We start from the raw sequence: 20,818 nt of genomic DNA on the forward strand, positions 1-20,818 counted from the left end.
AAGCTAAACCCTTCCGCAGCAGAACAAACAGTGGATTTACAGTGTCCTTCAGAGCACAGAGTGACCTTCAAAGCACGTATGTGTTCTTCAAAATAATACACAAAAACCAAGCACAACACCGGATGTTACTGAAAAGTCTGTGCCATGGAAATAGCGATGCTGCTGGGTCAAGGCACTCAGACGCTACGCTGTCCTGTGAATCCAGCCATGCTGCTGCATTACTTCTCTGTACTGGATTTTCTGTGGGAAATGTATCGTTGGGGTTAGTTACATTAGCATTAGCTATATTGTGGGTTTGCTGTTACTTGTTTTTTCTTTCTTTAGACAATAAAATACAATGCTAAAAAAAGTAAAGTTATTACTCTTGTAGGATATTTGTATTTTCAGCCCTGAACAGTATATATGTACGTATACACCACTATGCAAAAGAGATTCTATAATAAATTTGTCTGGAGAATCTCCTGTACATTAGTCTGGGTCTGCACTATAATGCATTTGGGGGTGTGTGTTTAATAGTTTGTATATTGTTTTCTTAAAAAGAGAGAACACCACAGAAAAATGCTCTCAATTTTTAAATCTCAGAATAGCCTTACCCCAGTTGATTTATTGCTTGTAGAAGATTTATCTCTGGCCAAGTGCACTAAAGATAACAAGCATCTCTCTGGAGTTCCTTGCTTGTCAACTGCAGCTTCTTCATCACTGTCCATGCTACGGCTTAGAAGTCGTTCATTCTCAGAAGATGCATCATTTTCACTGCAAAATGAAGGATATGGTTATCTCAGTGTAGCCTCTCATGGGTTGACTCCAATCATCTTCTTTTTGCTATCCTAGAGAAGTGGAATAAAAGCACCATCCATTTTAAAAACGCCTTTCCTCTGGAATCCTGTGAACGTAACTGTGTTCAACTGCCCAGGGTATGCCTACAATGCCCACCAACCCACCAAGTTACACAGTCACACGAAGCTTGCAAGAATCCTTCTATACAGGGGTGGTCCAAATGAGGACAGTGTTTAGCCCACCTTAATCACGTTACCCAGCCAAGACTGGCCACCTGGCAGACACAAGGTGACGGAAAATATCACCCTGTGCCACCCAAATGACATAACAGATCCTTAAGGCCTGGAGCAGCTGTTTGTACTGCTCCTGCCTGAAAGTGAAGGGGAACCTTACCAAGGGTATGTATGCAAGAGTAACAGTCGGGTCCCAAAAATGGACCTGTCAAAAGAGAAGATGGAGCCCCAAGAGCTGATGAACTGGTCATGGAGGGGAGGATACGCTTTTCTCTTTGGTAACATCTGTCATCCTCTCTTAGAAACCATGGGGGGAAAAGCCTAGTCTAGTGTTTTCCCCGCAGCAGCAAACTATCAGAGTATCCATCTGATTTGTTCCTCATGTATTCCTCTGTACCAGGATAAAGAATGACTATGTCTCATCCCCACTTCAGTCAAACTGGAAGTTTGTTTCTGTTTTACCCACCTTTTAACAGCCTTAGCTGGAGTTGCTGTAAGTTTTTCAAACTCTTCTTTCTCAGAGAATATCACAACATTATCTGTTGATCAACAATTAGAGAAAGTGAGAAAATTAAATTGGCAATGAGTTTCCAAACCACTGTTTTGTCTCAGGAGCTCGTTCTTCTGGCAACCTTACGGCAAATGTAAATCTCTCTGTTACCTTTTAAATTGCTATCAGGGCATTAAGTGACATTCTGGAAGTACAAAAACTATTTTACTCGATTATTTAGTAAACTGATATGGATTTTACCAATTCAAAGGAAAAATCATAATTAAGAGAAATGCATTCAGAGTATTTAAGCCCGACGTTGCTTTGGACAGAAAAAGCAAATCTAAGGGAACTTATACCTTGCACATCTTTCTTCTCTTCTTGTGCGTTAGCTTGAGCTTCAACATTTTTTACCGAGTGGCTCTTGCAACAGGCTAGAATATAAAAATACAATACTAATTACTCTCAGAAGTTATCTAAAAATAGAATTTACAGCTAAAATTTCATGTGCTGAACTATTACCTTGAGCAGAAGGTTTTGTTTTCACAATGTAAAACATGATGATGAGGACAATGGCAATAGCCATTATGAAGATGGTGGACATTGCAATTATAAGAGCTGTAGCCAGATGTCCTTGTCCTGAAAGATCTGCTGGAATAAACAAAAAAAAAATATTTTCATAAAGGAGAGGCTCTCGAGATCAGGGAATAGTTGACAGTTTGCAGTCTGCTCTACACTTACATTTGGCATACTCATTTAATTGATCCGAGTCTTGATTACTTGTAAAGCATTGAAAAACTCAGAGTTTCATCTCAAAGGCGAAATAATTAACAGTTTTTCAAAACTGAGACATTCATGCTGTACTAACCAGTTAACAGTATTCAATAAAAATATTTGATGGCATGGTCAATCCGATACAAAGATGCAGGAAATTATATTCTTTGCTAATAACATAGGAAGCTATATATAAGCAAAAGCAGCAGCTTTCCTAATACTCTATTCTGGGAAACGGCATTGAAAAGAAAAAGAAAAAAACCCAACAACTGGAATGAGAGCTAAAATGACTGTTGATAACTATGGCTGCCTCACAAGCTTTGCAGTAAAAAGGAGAACACAAAGCACCTGTAGAAGAATTGATGTTATTCTAAAAAGAGACACAAAACGCAGCATGGCTAGAAGGTCAACTCAAATTAAGGTATGCGAAAAGGTATTCAGAAGGAGAATTTGGATACAAAAGACTAGAATTGAAAAGCCACACCAGTGTGCAGGAAATGACAGGTATCATAAAATGCATGAAAACTTCAATTTTTCTGAAAACATGATCCTCATGGTCATGTTTCCAAACAATACCAGGAAGATCAGCAATGTCAGTACCTCATTAACTACATCTTTCCTGTTGTGTCTTCTCAGGTTCACATATTTTTAAAACCTAATATTCACGCTGCGGAATTGTTTATATTAGCTCAATAAGAGACTGGCCATATTTGTGCATTAAATTATTTTCACCAGTCTGAGCTAAGCTTTGCTTATAGTGCCATTTCTGTACGGCTACAAATAATGAGCTAAATTTATTGCTGGCATTTCACAGTACAGTTCAAATCCATTTAAAAGTCCATCTGACTAAAACAGAGGTGTTGATTAACCAAGAAGTAAAAATTTGTTCTGAATTATTTTTAATAGCAGTTTTAGAAATCTGGAAATAGTGGCAGTTAGATTCTCTATAGTTACTTTCAGTTTGGTTGCACATTGTTGATGCCATTTGCAAAACAAACAGCTGTTAAAATACATCAGTGAATGCATTCTTACCTTTGTGAGCATGCTGGTAAGGTGAGAAAGTGCTTGTGCCAGAGGTACTTGGGAAAATGGCTGAAATGCCGGACGTAGCCCCCGCACCTGCAGTATGAGCAGAAATGCTATGAAATTCCATGGTTACTTTGTCCAGTCAATGGAGTATCTTGGCTGAAGTAAACAGAGCCTTTGCTTAGCTTGATTGCATTTCCTATTCATTAGCAGAGAACCTACGATCTTGTCACCTTTTGAAATGTCACTGAGCCTGATACACATTTCTGGCACCTTGAGAACTGTGTTACAGACTACTTCTTCGCATATCATCTAGAGGGAGTGGAATAAGGCAAGGCTCAAGTTCTCAACTTAGAAGAAACCCAAGCATCTTCAGACACAGGCAGGACCAAACGTGATACATAGATTTGTGTATTACAGATTGGTCCTGGGTAGCAGAAAGTTTTCCAGGATCCAGCTGATGACTCAAACTGTTTACAACCCCCACTCCATTATTCCCAGCTGGTAGATTCATCAAATTAGTGCTTCTCACAAGCATTCTTCACTAGCAGGATCTTTGTGTGTGAAACTCAAATGGTCCGCAAACCCCCATGACCCCACAGGAAAACCTGGGAAAGGTGAACAAATAGTAGCGTTGAAAGCCTTTCTGTTCCCTGGAGCTGTACTATCTGTCATAAAAGGGAATACTAGAATTTCCTGTGATCTAGCTGGGTACTAGATTCCTTATGATTCTCCCTGTCAGTCCAAATATATATTCTGGGGAGGGGGAAATCCACTAAAACAGTGAAATGAAGAACTTAAAAGAAATACTTCATGCTTGCAGAAGAGTGACATTAGGTGTCCAATAGGGGTTTGCATGTCTAAATACTACAGTAAAGTTTAAAAGTTAATATTAATCTTGCAGATAGTGTCATCCACCAAGTTTTCAAAGCCACAAACCAAGTCATAAATTAACATATTTTGACAATACCGGACAATACTGCATATTATTGGGAATAAAGCTGTTGATGGGAATGCTTTCATACACGATGGTATTGGCATAGCACTCCAGAACAGAACAATTGCATTAGGGTTCGGAGAAAACATTCTCTTAACTCTCAGATAATTTTAATGTCATTGGTAAGCAGGTCATTACAAAAACTACAATCAACAGACACTGAGAATCCTCTTCTGGCTTGGAGACATATGAAATCCCCCCTGTTTTGTATGAGCTGTCTCTGGAGAAAGTGCAGTAATAATTAAACTCAGCAGACCTAAAGGCAAAAGACTGTCCCAGTCATCTGGTAAGGTGCACACAGCACAGAGCTCCACAAGCTTGTTTGGCAGCTAGTGCAGTTGTGAACTAACCGTGCCATTCTTTTGACCTAGTAAATATTCCAAGAAATAAAAGGTAAACCAGGTAAACTTGACAGGAAATTAAAGGTCTGGAATGGTCTGAGAAATGTTACACGGTTAAGAACAAAGCAATACACATGCTCTTAAAATTAAGAGAGATGTTTTCTAAAAAGATGAAAAAAAGTATTACCTAACATAAAACATAGCTGCGTGTAGTGAATGAGAATTGTTCACTTAAAGTGGCCACAAAGTATGAGTTGCAAATGTCTTCAAAGGAAATTTTGTTCACAATGACAGAACTTCTTTTAAACCTCCTTTGTTGGAAGGAAATGGATTCTTTTATTATAATCGGGGGTTTTTTGTTCAAACTGAAGAAACGTTTTCGTAACATTTTAAATATAATTATTTGTTAATTCAGGTGCTTTTCATACTATGCAAATGACAGGCAGATTACATCTTGCCTCCAGTCCCTTCTCTGTGACAGTCTTTTCTCTAAGAAGAATTGGTTAGGAGCTCCAGAAACTGCAATACAGCAGTAGACCATCTAGGTATTGGTAGGTAAAGATGTCATCTGCATGTAGTGGAGACTGAAGACAAGTAATTTTTAAATTTTCAGAAATTCTTCACAAAACTGAAGTGAATCATCCCTGGTCTTGACCTCTGCATTTACTCATCATGGCTGAACAACAGAGGAAATTTAGCAAATGGCAAATGCTCTAGCCTGATACTTTCCTTCATGTTCACAGCTACCAGGCTTACGCCTATTCTTGTAGTCCCCCCGGCAAATCCAATTACAGCCAATTGTAATTCTGTGCAGTCCTTGCAAGCTGCAACAAGTCAACAATAGTTTTTCTTACACTGCCTTTCAGTCAACACAGGCAAGCTGTGCTGCTTTGTCTGTACGGAGTTCATCTAACAAGCTTCAGCTCGTCTCCTCCATAAGCAAGTTTTATCAAACTCTCATCTCTGTCTTTTCCTTCATCTGAAATATGTATTCATTGAAGTATTCCTGCCTAATCAATCTTTCAGTCGTTTAGTATTGTTAACCTCCTGTTTTTCACCTGTCTGTGAAAGGAAGCAGAGCCTTCCAAGGTGGGAAGTCATGCAGCAGCACGTAACACAGGAACAGTAGGGAAGAGAGTCATCCATTCTTCATTCAGCGTCATCGTCCCACTTCACCCAGCTCTACCCCACATCAGGATATGGCGTGTTGCCCATGCACACACACACAAGCCTCTCCTGTGCACAAGAGCTGCATCTTCAGCTCCAAAGCCTACGTGCAGAATTTTTTTTGCATGGGAATGGGGCCACCTTGTTTGTTCTGTAGTGCCTGTCATGGCAGAACCAAGGCTGGTGCTAGAACGTGATGGCCTTTTACATATGCCTAGGTGGGAGTTGGTCGTTATGCATATTTGAAGCCTATTATCAAATTTAATAATTTGGCACATTCATTATGAGCCAAGTTTTTTCTTCAGATGTGGCTTAGAAGAAAGTGCCAATTCATGCACCTGCACTACCAGAGGAACCCAAAATGCCAGCTTCTGCAGAAGTTCAGTTCACACCGTTTGTATGCGAGCAAAATGGCACAGAACTCATAGCTGCTGCTTTTTCCCAGTCCAGCACTATACCATATCTGCAATGTCACTTGTTCCTGTGCACATCCAGTTTTTCATCCTGATCATGTTATTAATTCTGGTTCCAATATAGATGAAACTTCCATAATCTAGAAAGACTTAGATATAGCTCAGGCAGACACATCCTAAAGTGCTCCAGCTCAACATATGGAAACAACTGTATTTGAAGCACAAAAAAAGACTGATGGCTGTAATACAGCTGTTCAAAAGAGTGGGTTATATTCCTAGACACCTGTAATTAATATTGTAGGAATGTGATAAAGAAATTAGGAAAGAAGTTTATCACTGAAGGTTGCTCAGCTTTTGCATTATAAATGTTTTTATTCAAAAATTGTAATTTCTTGGAGTCTATAGTTTCATTTTAAAACAACTTATTGTTTAAAAGAACAATAGAATTTGTATTCACATTTGAATTTGAGGGGTTTTTTTAACTCAAAAGATAGCTTTAACTTAAATTGCCCTGGAGCTGGCCTTTTGTCCTCATACTGAACATACGTTAGGCAATAAAACAATTTTTTTGTTTTTCTGTTTCGAAGAACCTTTCTGCTCTATGTAACAGGACTGTTACAGTTGCTCATATATCTCAAGACAGACTTACAGTAAGAAGTGACTAACAAAACTATCAGATTTGTGAGAGGAGGAGGAGGGTTCAGGGAGGGGAGGTTTTACTAACATGCCCCCTTGCAAGTGTTTGCAAGTGAATAAAATCTGGTGCCGTAGGAAACCATATGTCCTGCTGACTTATGCTGCTGTGGGTGGCAGCTTACTGGTCCATGCAAAGGACTCATAGCTAGCAACAGCTTTTTTGGAGTTTATTTAGTACTTAATAACATATTATAAAAATACCCAAGTATGTGTACAACAGACTATCGGACTGATCCTGAAATAAGAAGCGTTTTTAAAATGCCTTGTGTATATATGTATCAATTTCTTGCCAGTGAGCACAGCTTGCTTTCTCCTGATGCATCCCTCTTCTTCACAGACACAGTCCATTTATGAATGGCAATGTGCATTCGTGTCTGCCAGCCAAGCTGCGAATGCCATCATTGTTTTAGGGGAGTGAAGTAAGATAAAGCACACATGCAAATAAGTAACCAGCAGTCTGGAATACAAGATGAAAAATAAACTATATAGAGTTGAAATTCAATAAAGGCAGAGGGTTTATGGATGACAAAGCAATAAAAACCTGGATTATAACTAAACCTAGTCATAAATGAAGACCTAAAGATGTAGAAAACAAAGGTCATAATTTTCGAATTAATGTAAATCTGTATTCAGCTTTCTACGTGAAAGGTTTGGTTTCAAACTTAAGGGAACAAACTTCATAAGGAGATCCTGTGTACTTGGAAAGTTATGGAAGCTGAAGCAGCAAAGCCAAGGCACTCTCCAAGGCATCTACATGTCACTTCAGTAATCAAACATTAACCAACTCCGAAAATATTGCAAAGCAGAAATAACAGAGCATATCCTAGACAATTGAGGATTGCCTGATTGCTCTTTATTTTACTGTCTTTTCCAGGTGGCATACAGAATACTCTAAGACAACTTACTCCAATGTATCCTGGAGCCAGGCTCATAGATACTTCAGTTAGTGCAAGCAGCTATTAAAGCAGGAAGAGCATGAGGTAAATTAATTCCTAAGACTGAACCTTCCACAAAGTGATAGCAGAGTTCCCCCAGACTTTTATTTTTGATCTGGTGATTCTCACCAGAGGAGTAACCACTACCGTTCAGACAGATATATAAAAGGAAATATTTTGTGCTGTCGTGCTCTCTGTAATGTCTTTAACTGTTTTATTTCTCTCTCCTTTTATTTTGTGGGGCAGGGAAATGGTGATGATTATAGTCCATGAGGCTTTAGTCTGACAGGATTTTTGCAACTGTTGAAGTTTTGTTGAGGGTTCGCTGGAAGCTGTAACCATTGCCCACTATTGGAAGGGCATAGGCTCACACTTCATGAACTAAGCCTAGGTCCAGGAATTCAGCGTTATCACATCATTCTCTGTGCAACATGAAGGGGGTAATTGAGGTTTAAACCTGATTACGGTGACTTCAGAGCATTGGAAGGAAGAGAACGGATCCACAAGGAGCCGTTCTCTCGTTTCCCCTGCTCCTTGGTGGCCAGCCTGTGTGGGTGGCGGAAAGGTGCAGCTCTGCAGGTTTGGCAACTTGTGAGCCTGGGCAGAGCGGTGCCGCGGAAACCTGCAACGTCTCTGACGGGCAGCTCCCGCACACAGGTGAGAACACTGAACTATTTGGAGTTTTCTTTCAGGAGAACTGCACTGGGACATGATGCCCTCCTGAGTGATACCTGGGTTCAGCTTTCCGAGCAGCTGAAAACAGCAAACCCCATATTTTCTTCTCAGATCCCTCTCCTTGATTGTTTATGGCTGAGGTTGGCCAATTATGTCCCAAGATTAGGTTCCTTTCCTAATATAGACAAACCCTAAGGGGATGAGAATTAGGCTATACCAGCAGTAAACAATAAAGCACCGCCATCACCATTTCTCCCATTCCACATGTGAAGAGGAATGGGGTGTTCAGAGATCAAAAAAAGTCTGATAGCTGCAGCTAACAGACCTATTCATTTGTAAGCATAATGTGAAACAGAAGGGAAAAAAACTCCTGATGTTGGTTTTATTACAAAAGGACAAAACTATTAAGGAAAGAATATTAATGATATTATGAAGAATAGAGACTTGAAATAAAAATATCTGAAGTAACTATTTTTCACTAATACAAGTGGTTTTGGCATTAGACTCATTTATGTAAAGCTTTTCGTTAAGGAGGCAGAGTTCTCAGTCTTCAATACATGGGTATGGAAGTGACGCCCTGACTACAGTTTATGACATGAAGTCTTCAGCCTGTTAGTCAATTGTTCCATCTTAGCTGCTTAGCTGTTTTTCAAGTTCTAATGATAAAACAATAAAAATGATCTTTTATGTTTCTAAATGCTATTTGTTCTCTGGTAACTAAAAAATAACTCTTTGTTTTCCTTTTTTGTTTTTCTCATTTTTCTTATTTTTTTTTAATTTTTCCTAAGCCATCACTGGTAGGTGTTAGACCTAAAAACTTGAACAGGTTGATTATTGCATCTGTTTTTATATATACAACCAACAAAAAAGATATGAGGAAAGAGAAGTATTTTGCACTCATGCACATGTATGAATATGTACAGATGAAAAAGGAAAACCTTCTATCAGTTGCTGAAGTTCTCTAGATCAGTAATTTGTGAGTGGACAACAGTTTGCATATTTGATGCAATTGTGTAAACACAACTTCAAAGTAAATATTCTTCAAGTTTTTGTAGTGGGGTTTGATTTTGTTTTCCTCCACCATTTTTGACCTGAAATGGCAAATATCAAAGTTTAAAGAGAAGAGTGGAGCTAATATGCATAAACTGATAGAGAACTGCAGCTGCTAAAAGATAAAATCTCTTCCAGCAGTAACCGTACTCCCCTACCAGAGAAACTCCATGTAGGTTTAAATCTTCTGTCTTTTGCAAAAAAAAGCTCCGCAACAAAACCACCCTGTGTAGTCAGAGGCCTCAAGTGACTTCAATTCTAGAGGTGTTGGCAGAAAATTTAGCACTATTAACTGTGGGAAGCCACATCTTAAAGTGGTTTGGTGCTCATTACCTTCATTATTTGACTTGCATAGGAAACTTGCCTTCTCTACTTTTTGCAGTGGTGCTGTTTACCACAGAGGTATCACGTCCCAATTCACCGTCAGCAAGGATCACTGATGGCTCATGATCTGCTTCAAGCCCAACTGAAGGTCTCACATCTTTGACATTTTGGCATTAAGCTCCTCTGTGCTTAGCAGACCAGTGCTGAGGCTCCTACACAGCAGACTTGATAGACCTGCGTGCTGAGAGCCCAAAAGGCTTACATAGGTGTTTCACAGTGCACAGGATATGAAAAATTGTAGTCTTTACAGTGATGTTTACCATTTTCCCCATAAGAAAAAGGTTTCTTGCTACACAATACACATTCTTATGCTCCCATATGCACAGCCCCTTCTCCGTACATGCCTGTCACCTGCAAGCTGCCGCTGAAGCCTGGTATTCCTCCCCGATTGCATCCTTCAGTCCAGAGAGAGAGTTTCAACACTGTAATGTGGTGATACGTTTGCCTCAATTCAATCACTGACCTCCGTGAAGTGCCTCCCTCTCCTCCCTGTCTTTTCCATGCTATTTTGTGCTATTTATGTCTCAAGTCCCTTGAGAGGGAATAAAAAAAAAAGCACGTGTGTGTGTGTGGGGGTGTGTGTGTGACACAGGCCCATCAGGGAGTTTCTTTCTCACTTCCAGTCCTTTTTTACACTACTGTTTCCAGATGCTGGGACACAGGGCGTTCATTTGTTTCCTCAGCCATTTCAGGGTTTATTGAGTGTGTAGGAGATGAAAGTTGCACAGCAGGCTCTTGGAGTTGAAAGCTATTTGTTTACCCTTTGATCAAACCCAAATACTTTTCTGCCAGATAAAATGTATCATCAGGCAAATTCTCTGAGCAGGTTTCCATGCAGCAGCAACACACCCCGCTCCGCACTCCTGCTGGGCCTCTCTAAGGAGCAGGACAGGCACTTCCCTAGCAAGGTATTTTTCCTGCTAAAGAGAGCACCACTGTCCTCCAACCCTGTCTCAGACCTGATAAAGATCTGAAACACAATTTATCTGCCCTCATTTTTCTTTGTAGAGGTGCAAAGCCACAGCTTATCACCCTCAGCTTTCTATTTTTAAGTAATTTACCATCCTTGTTTCCTTGCAGCACGTTGGGTCACTTTTCCCCAGCGATGTGCTGCATGCAGGAGTGTTTGAAGAAAAGGAAAGGCACCCCTTTAGTGTGGAGTTAAGGCTCATGGATACTGTTCAATGCTATTTTGAAGTCTCAAGAAAGGATCAGAAGATTCCTGGGACTACTGGAGTTCTTCTTCTGGGTCCTCCATCATGACAGCCACTCAATAAACAGGAGTTGTTCTGCACAGAGGAACCTTTCCTACCAAAAAGCTGGTATTATCCTTCATATGACAGAATCACATGCTCACATTAAGGGTATGTGCTCAGAGTGCAGCTCTTAGATGAGTTTGGAATTTGTGAACCTCAAAAAAATTACGCAGTTGTGCAACACTGACATGTCACCTTTGCTCTGACTGCTATAGTCTGATGACACATGCAATAAAGATCATTTGCTAATACCAGATTTTATGTTGCCTGCCACAACAGTGAGCTTTTCAAGAGCGTCCTGCAGCAAGGCTGATTTTCCATCTGGTGTACAAATTATTGCCTGTGAATTAGGGAGCCGCCATTCCAAACAGGATCCAGAGGTTTAGACATCGTAAAACATATTACCTGAGCTTAGTGATTTGTGGGATTTGGATTTTAAGAAGCTTTCCCACTTTTTGAACACTTGTAATCAAATGGCTGGTTTCATAGACTTGATTAAAATGGTAAGATTTACTCTTTCTAAGACTAATGTTTTCTCCTACCTTAGTAACCAGTCAATTTGTTGGTTTATGCACCTGTCTAAATTCCTCCCAGATATAGTTATTCTTGTGTTTGTCGAGTTAGAAATTGCATGTGGTTAATCAGTTGTGCAATTCATATTTTCCCTGCAGAGCTAAGCACATCATTTATCATATCTGCCAGATATCCTATAAAAGACAAAGATCTGCTTTTTAAACCAATAGCCATAAGATATTCTGGTAGTTCCTTGCCAAATCAATATGTATGATACTATCAAAAACCCACGTGTCTCAGACAGATCATTAGAGCTGAGGAAGGGATTCATTTCTGGCTATTGGCTAGCAGCAGGCATGCCACCAATATGCCAGCCGGCCTGCACACACAGGAGTATACATACAGGACACGGTGTGTCCGCACTCTCATCTCCCACCGAGACTCCCACCTTTACGTTTTCACTTACCTCTCCACCTTCTTCCCGTATCTCACATTCTGGTCCTCCCTAGCACCCTTACCTCACCTCCTAATACAGACTTTACCTCACCAAAGTCACGCTCACCCTGCCCTCGCCTGCTCACAGTTTCTCAGGCAGAAGCACATGTCTCAGGACTGGGTGGCTTTCTGAAGCCAAGCAGAAAGCCAAGCAACAGACCGGCCAATTTGCATGCAGACAGTTCAGGAAGATGTCACCAGCTAGGCTGCTACCACTCACTAGGAGTGGTAATTATCCTCCGGCTCATCTGAGCTCTTGCATTTTAGGAAAGGTGGGAGCTGTTCATGACCAATCCTTCTCTGAAGTGGCTCGCAGAGCACCAATGATACAGAGTTCAGCAGCATCTGAACTAAGTAATTGCTGTTTATGTACAGATATAAATGCTCAGGGACTTTTGTGTCAACCTCTGCTTTCAAATCAAGCAGGCAAAATATTGCAATTCTTATTCATGATACTGAGTTTAAAAGAATGGAACATGGACAGGATATCTCCGTCACCAGGTTTCTCTGGGGGGAGTGCCCATTTTTGTTTGGTGGGGTTTTTTATTTTTAAATTTTTTTTTTAACTTTTTCTCACGATCTGCTCCAGGTTCTCTGAGGGATTTTGACGTAGTTTCGTCATTCAGAGATAATTTCATTTTCCTTTTTCTTTTTCTCACTTTCTTTATCCCCTAAAGGAGAAAGCAGTTTTCTGGGGGGGGTTGCACTGCATTACAGTGCTGGTGCACGGCTGCCTCTCCTCTCCAGGGCAAGAGGGTGGGTAAGCTATTCCACACACTAACAGGGACTGCTGTGCATACAGCAGTGCACATACGTGCATCTTTCTTCAGTTAGCAAACTACAGCTTCTTTTGGCAATGAAATCTACAGAATTAGCTCTCTTATCAGTGCTGATTACCACATGACAATATCAACCCTTGCATCACTTTGAACCCAAAAGATATGAAAAGGTGTGAGACACTTTTACAAGGATTTACAAAGTGTCCCGTCTTTTCTTCATAGCTGAACTGAAACTGAATTAAAAAATACACAGATTTGTGACTCCTCATACCTATTTACAGAAGTAACTAGTTAACAGACAAAAACTGGAGCACGACTGAAAAATGGCAGGTCCTAACATCAAAGATTCTGATCTCTCCCCAAATGTTCAGCATTTTCTCCCATAGTTGGCAAGGCTAGATGGAAGCAGAAATTCCTTTACTGGATACGGACTTATTGTTCGAACATAATAATCACCGCTGAAACAATTCATACTGAGCTTCCAGATGACTGCAAGTCAAAACCAGATGAAATGCATAGAAATGGCAGAACACTTACATTCCTTGGTGTTAGGAGGCGCCAACAAGCACGAGTAGCAAACCATCCCATATATGTTGCGAGGTCTGTTTTCCAGCATGTAGTAACTGAAATGAAGGGCAAGATGAGGCAAACCAGTGTAAATTAATATGCTACGACGGAACACAGTTCAGCAGCAACCAATTATACTGAGATAAAATCATTCTAAAAAAACTTTTATAAGCAATTTGATGCAAAGATTAATTTTTTTTAAACTGACTGAATAGAGACAGTGTTTCTCTTCTTCCGTTCCTGCTAAAAGGCAATTAATCAACCATCAAGCCTACATGACAAGAAGTAGTATCATTGCCTAAAACAACATTATTTTCCCTGCTGAGTTCAAGCTGCAGTTTACAGCATGCCCTGAAATATGTTTTCTTCAAAATAAGGGAATGCTATTTTTTGAAGCAGTAATCTTTCAGGCAAGACCACCAGCTAACTATGGTTTTCTTTACAAACACCATAAGAACGATCTCCTTGACATTAGAATCAAATCTAGGCCGAATCAGAATAAAAAATACAGGAAAAGTATTTTCCCTTACCGGAAAAGCCAGATTAGGTTTTACAGGGTTTTTGGTTTTTTTTTTTACTTCCTTGCTATACAGTTCATAAGTTAGTCCTTGACAGTGGAATTACAGTGCGAAGGAAAGTTTTTCGTGATTTGAACTTCTGGGCTGCTAATGAGGTTAGTGTTGAAATTAGGTAATTGGTTATGCAAGAATTGGATTCACAGGCAACCTAATGAGCAAATTACATCAAAATCATACACTGTTGATATTATGGATATGTCTTTACAAGTCACTTGTAAATCACTACAAATTTTAAGGAATACATTAATAAATCCATAATCCATTCTATGTAGACTGTTACTCAACCTAACGCATGCAACGGGGAATCTGTTTTCTGCTCTTCGATACTTTTCTATGCATGTGCAGTTTGCTTTTTCTGGAAAATGTATGCATTTTCAGGAAATTACTGCTGAAACTGTCCATCAGAATCAGTTGGTCATTAATGAATGACCCAGACTACAAAGTAGGGATATAGATCCAGGAAATGGAGTACACAGAGACGTAAGGTGGGGACAGGGGTTAGAGGTACCTCAGAGACCGGGTAAACCGAACACGGTTCCTCACTTCTTTCCTACTGATTTTAGAAGATTCACCCTCAATCTTCCCTTCAAATGTCTCTTGTGCCTCATCTACCACCCCACCTTTCTCTCAGGAGCAAAACTTCACATTTCCTCTCTTATGGGGGCCTGCATAATGCTAGATTGTGAAGCAGTTAATAAATAAGCAGGAAATGTCTGCCAAATCACACACACACAAAAAAAGAGTGTCAGGCCAAAGATACATATATAAATCTATAAAGAAAAATACAGAACAGTCAGGATCCACAGTCTAATAGCCACAGTGGTTTAGAAAAGACAAACAACCCTTCTGACAAGGGGGTGGAATCAAACTGGTAGAATATTTCCTGGGTTTTGTCACAATGTAGAATGGCGGAGGACGTGTAAAGAAAACTGAAGAGGATGCTTATGGCAAGCGACTGTTCGCCCACATGAGTAGGAAGCTCTGAAGCTGTAAACATTGATGATTCACCCCTATGAAGTACCGGCAACTTTGCAATGCACCATATATTAAGGGCAATGTTGGAAATGTCTAATCCCTTTGTATCACTAACTACAGAGGAGAATTGGCCCAGTATTGAAATAACGAATTTTCACAGTGTTACTCTTCCACTACGAGATCCATTCTTTGTCTTTCTTGGGCACCTGCCAGGCTCAGATTTTGAAGTGTAACAGGAAAAATCCAAGAGTAAAGACTAGACTGATCTTAAGCGTTTTCCTGCTTAACACCATTGTGGTTTATCTTGGGCTAATGGTGGTGGTGTCATGTTACACTCAAGGTCCTGGCCACAGGTTTAGGTCTAACCTCCTGCAGAGACCAGGGCACCTGGGACTAGGGAGTGGGCTGTTCTCAGCAGGGGACAGTTGCAAAGAGACAACAGTAGATGACAAGCACATAGGTGGAGGCATCTGCTACCTTATCCAGAACTGCTGGGAGGGACTTTATTTCGCTAGAAATTCACCGACTACACCTTTTCATTCAGAGGCAAGAGCTCATTCCTTCTTTTAAAACAAACACCTCAGAGAACAGAATTGAATCCGTGTTTGCTGTAACCCTGGAGGAACACATCAAAAGGGAAAGCATCAGTAGTGGAGGCATCTCTGACTACATTTTAAAAGAAAAGATCCCTTTGCAATTTCACCTTGTGAGGAGACCAGGGACAGCATGAGAGATGTGTACCATATACACTTGGCCTGTTCTTCCTCCTCCGTGGGTGTCCACTTATGGCTGCTACTGAAGACAGATGACTAGGCTAGAGGGACCCTTGCTATGACTCGCTGTGGCTGCTCCTAGTTGGTTGTGATCTCATTCACACTCCAGGAACACCTAATGGATCACCCTATTCACGGAAAAAGTCTGAGTTGCACCTAATTTCCGCATTCTTGGCCTGTCCTATTTACCATGATAGAAGAGCTTCTGGGCAGGAGCAGAGGGTGAAGCCTGCAGTGTTCCAGGAAGTTAGGTCTAGGTACCTCCAGAGTTCACTGGCAGCTGAACTTTGGTTTTAAGGATCACAGCTTCAGAGCTAAGCCTTTAAATTCTTTCCTAGTAACCGTCTTGCATCTTTCTTGCGAGCATTATTCCTGTTTTATATGGATGGGAACCTGGACACAGAGAATCACAGAGTCAATTTGGTTGGAAGAGACCTTTAAGATCATCGAGTCCAACCATTCACCCTGCACTGCCAGGGTCCTAAACCACGTCCCTTAAAGAAGTGGATGACTCATGCTTTTGTACCAAAGGTCTCCATCTTCTCTACAACTGATCATCAGTAATACCGAAAAAACAGAAGGGCAAGTATATAATTATCTAGCATCTATTTTTAAGGCAAATGATAGAGGAAGGCACTTGTAGACACTGGGGAAAGGCTGCCAGTCCAGTGGTGTTCTGTTCAAAAATTTTTGGTCAGAATGTGCCACATGCTCATCTTTTCCTCAGGCTGCTTTACTGAGCTGGTGAAAAATAGCAAACGGATGAGACGCCCCTAAATACAGATCACAGCATGTGGGCTGTTACCTTGGGAAGGTCTGCAGCATGTTACAGAAGCACAGTCCTCTGAAAATGGAAACCTTCATTTTTCTCTCCCATTGACTCAGGGGCTCTTTGAGGTTTAATGCCCAGGTGAGGGAGCACTCTGCCAGCTGCCATTCACCCAGGTGCCTGGCTGTCCCTGTGCCACTGGGAGGTGATGAGGAAGGGTGGACAGTCAGCCCATGCTGCTTGCCAGCTCTCTGCTCTGGTGCAGGGGCTCTGCCCTGACCCCACCATCGCACACGATCTACCTCTGGAGTCTCTGAGTCACACATGGAGTCAAAGCAGCTTCACATTTTGATTTAGACCATATTTAATTTACCTTGAGAATTTCACCTCTTCAAGCTGAGAGTAAGAGGGCGTTTCTCCTTAACTGCTGGCTTTGCCAAGCTATCCCAGGACCTGCGAGTCACACACAGAGCGGCACACAGCTAGACTCCGGCAGGCCACTTTCTGCCACAGGTTACACCTGTGCAAACACGGTGTTTTGAGACTTCCCCCCAAGCACCAGCTGTGCAAGCTGATTATTTTCAGCTAGCACCCTGCTCCCACCTGGGTGACCTCATTAGTCCTGACAAAAATTGCACAACAGCACTGTGGCCATTATTTACCTTTCTGGCTCTTTACCACGTATGAGGGGAAGTCAAGAGGGAGCTCTTTTCAAATCACATCATCAGTCTGCTCAGCTGGCAGCTAGACAAGTCCTTCTTTTTATTTGTAAACTGTGAAAGTTTCACACAGACTTACTGATAGAATAAACCTGGAAGCTTGCAGGGCCTCCTTAGCAGTGTTTCCTGCGCTTTAAGCGCTGTGGGCTATAAAAGGTCTGCAAACTGCACAAAAGCCAAATGTCAGGAGGAACTGCTCTCTAAACCAAAGAAGTACACTGGCAGAAACTGAAAAGGCATGTAAGGGGAGGTCGTGCTTTAGAGTATTTATCCATCCTACAAAAAAAAAAAAAGTTGAGAAAGCAAATGTATGCTTGGGCTTACAGACTTTCAAAGGTAATAGACTCAAGAACACATTGCTAACATATTCAGCGTAGCAATTGCTTCCTCACCATTACTATCAGAAATATACTGAACATAAGAGATGATTAAAAAGATGGACTTAATAAAGAGCACCTATTTTAAGCCCCTTCAGCCAGCTCCGGAATGTGATTTGACTCTGAACAACAGCACACACACGACATTAGCAGCCCTTTAGACCCCTTTCTGTTGGCTAGAAATGACTCTGAGAGACTAAAATGCCTTGGTAAATCTCACCTAACAGTTGTGTTAGCTAATGCTGTCAACTACTGACAAATCTGGTCATGTCTAGGGAGGAGATACATTATGTTCCTAAACACACCACAGTGACAGAATGGACTTTACAGGGTATCCAAGGCATCTTCATGGAGCTCATTCATAGGATGCAGGACTTACAAGGTGGCCCTCTGAAGCCGCTGCTGAAGGCCAGCCTGGATTTCTGAGAGCTCCTAAACAGCGCTGCATACCTGTGCTTGATTGGGTACATGAGCTATTCCATTTCTGCTTCTAGTAAAAGGAGAATTTTCAGTTTTTCTAGTTGTTCCCAGTGGTTGTTGCTATAGTGAGATTTCAGTAAAATTAACAACATCCTCTGATTTACTAAATTCACCAATGCTTTTGAAACATTTAAATGTATTGTTTTGGCAGAGATTGAAAAGCATAAATCAACAGTATTGCACCTATAGTCAGCCAGGATATGAAAAGACGCTATTAGAGATTTTGATATTAAAAAAGTATTTTGCAGTGTCTTGGGTAGAGCAAAGGTCTAGCTTTAATCCTTACCCTGGGAGACAAGGACCACACTCTGCATCATTCTCCTGATCACCAGGTGTCATGACTGTGGCTCGAAAAAACCCCTCGCAGTCTTTGTGCCGCCTGCATATCTGGTAACCTCCTTTAGAAAACTTCTCCGGAGGACAGGGGATGCAGCCATAGTCTTCGTCTTTGGTGCCATATCCACAGGTCTGCAACAACGCAAAGTCACTGAGAATCAGGCTTGCACACCTACTTCTAGCAGAAGGGAATGTTCACAGCTTGGCCTGTTGGCTTTGGGGCACTATGTCTTACCATGGGAAAGACGTCTGTCATTTGGTCCCTTAAAAGGAACTGTCTGTTCTAAAAGGGCTTTAAGGGTTATAAGGATGTGTGCTGGAGAGGAAAAAGGGGAACTAGAGCACTGTATTCCTTGAAAGCGTCCCCCCCATAGCTACTTGTATCTCAGCAAGTCATGGAAGTCAATTTCAGCTGCGGCTCAGGTAGAAAGTGAACAGAAAGTTGAAGAATAGAGGAGATTACAGGGAAACACGGCTGCAGCAGGGATATCAGCGATCTTGCTTTCGTGCTTGGAGAGGCCAGAGGGAACATCACAAAAGGCAATGTTTGGATGAGATTTTCTAACCTCTGAACTCACATGTCCCAGCTGAACATTACGTTTAGATTAAATAAAACTAAACCCAACTGGTTATTATTCAAACATACTTGTTCAGGACTACCAACTGTGTGAAATTCTTTCAATAGGATGTTTATCCCATTAAAACCAAACAGGATTTCAGTAATTTATTTTTTAATAAGCAACAATTATGTGCTGTAATTCAAATGGTTACTTAGGAACCATAATATAAAATGTTGCAGAAGCATCCAAGTTCCTTTAGAGCCAAAATATCTTAGCAGAACAAAATTAAATTCTCGGTGCGGGGGGCCAGCGAGCACGCCAGACTAACCAATTTATCACACCATGCAGGAATGGCAGGATCAGATTTTAAATAACTGCTGAGATGAGAATGAACTGGCAGTGTCTGTGTATGAAACTTTTACCTTTTACACTATCCCTTTTAACAGGCTGCCTCTGGGACATGGTGTATCAGTGGGCACATGTATGGTGCCTCGTTCCCATGACACTCTCGCAGGATGCTCCTGCATAAGCATCTCTGCCATTTTCTCTCCTATCCATGTACTATGGAGATGTCACATAGATGTTTTTTTGTATTTGGAGCTCAGTATGTGTTCCCCTACTAGCAGAAGAAGCTGAAATTACCATGTAAGGCTCTTCTCCTGGCTCGCACTTGGGACAATCGTGGCACATGCCGGTGGTCTGGTTGTAGTATTCGTTCTCACCACAGTTGGAGTATTCGGCACTGGCAGAGTACACCAGAGAGACCTGTTGCCAGAGAGCATCCCAAAGCACTGTCACTTCCATCACTTTCATCCCCCCACATCTCGCACCCTCCCCTTGCCCAGATGCTGTGGCTCAGAAGGTGACAGGGTCAGCAAGGCACCATGAAACACCCCTAAAGCTCAGAAACAGAAGTGGTGCCACTACACGGACTGAAGACAGATAGTTTTCAGCAACCTCAGAGCACTGATGTTCGTGTTTGTTGGCACACCTACTCCTCAAAATACTGAAGGCTGTGATTCCTGACTTATTAACTCTCATGCCCCCTGCACAGCAAATGCCTGAGTTTGCACCCTCGCCCCTCCCAGCTCTAAAAAAGCCTTCATAAATGCTACTGCAAGGGTCATTTATAACAGTCTGAGACAATGCACTGCCTCGCGCCTCAACCGTGATAGGGCTGTGCTTCAAGTGACAGCCAGGCTAACCAGATCTTCAAGTGCCTTCTGCCCCTTCTCCATCCTAAGTCCTTCTCCTTCCTGCTCCTTCCTAGCAGCCTCAGTTTAAGCAGCACATGCCAAGGTGTTTTATTAAATGGAAACCAGTCACTGCACCAGGGTTCAGTCCCTAAGTCATCTGCAGCTATGCTACAGATGTTTGCAAAGACCCAACCTGTACACACATAAATACCTACCACCAGAAAAGGGAACACGTGAGTCCATTTACGTTCTCCCAGGTGAGCCATGCTCTCTTGATATTTTACCTGAAAAGATAGAATCGGTTATTGTTCATGAACATGAGTAAATATTTGTGTGTGTTGCCAAAATAAGAACAGAAGGGCTCAAAAGCAGAACAAAAGTTACATGGGAGCAATGCCCGGAGGTCTAAACAAAGAAAGGGAGATGTGCACGTGCTCTCACGCACACACTTACACTACACACCCATACTGCACATCTCTTTTCTCTC

At 41.4% G+C, this 20,818-nt stretch overlaps 1 protein-coding gene across 2 annotated transcripts in view; it reads right to left on the reverse strand.

Moving 5' to 3' along the window:
- The window catches only part of EDAR (ectodysplasin A receptor), a 24,749-nt gene extending 4,140 nt beyond the window's left edge, over positions 1-20,609 (reverse strand). Inside the window, exons 1-9 of one of the 2 annotated variants that reach the window (XM_010131593.1) lie at positions 20,547-20,609; positions 19,778-19,900; positions 18,526-18,707; positions 13,539-13,624; positions 3,307-3,393; positions 2,023-2,151; positions 1,860-1,934; positions 1,477-1,549; positions 594-753 (exon numbers count right to left, since the gene is read on the reverse strand). In XM_010131593.1, the coding sequence (XP_010129895.1) occupies positions 594-753; positions 1,477-1,549; positions 1,860-1,934; positions 2,023-2,151; positions 3,307-3,393; positions 13,539-13,624; positions 18,526-18,707; positions 19,778-19,900; positions 20,547-20,597 (966 nt within the window). In that variant the 5' untranslated portion in view covers positions 20,598-20,609. The remainder of the gene's footprint in view (positions 1-593; positions 754-1,476; positions 1,550-1,859; positions 1,935-2,022; positions 2,152-3,306; positions 3,394-13,538; positions 13,625-18,525; positions 18,708-19,777; positions 19,901-20,546) is intronic. The other variant, XM_010131594.1, reaches the window with a different exon arrangement.
- Between the last annotated feature and the right edge of the window lie 209 nt (positions 20,610-20,818).

Source organism: Buceros rhinoceros, unplaced genomic scaffold, assembly GCF_000710305.1.
Source record: "Buceros rhinoceros silvestris isolate BGI_N320 unplaced genomic scaffold, ASM71030v1 scaffold18942, whole genome shotgun sequence".
NCBI lineage: Eukaryota > Metazoa > Chordata > Aves > Bucerotiformes > Bucerotidae > Buceros > Buceros rhinoceros.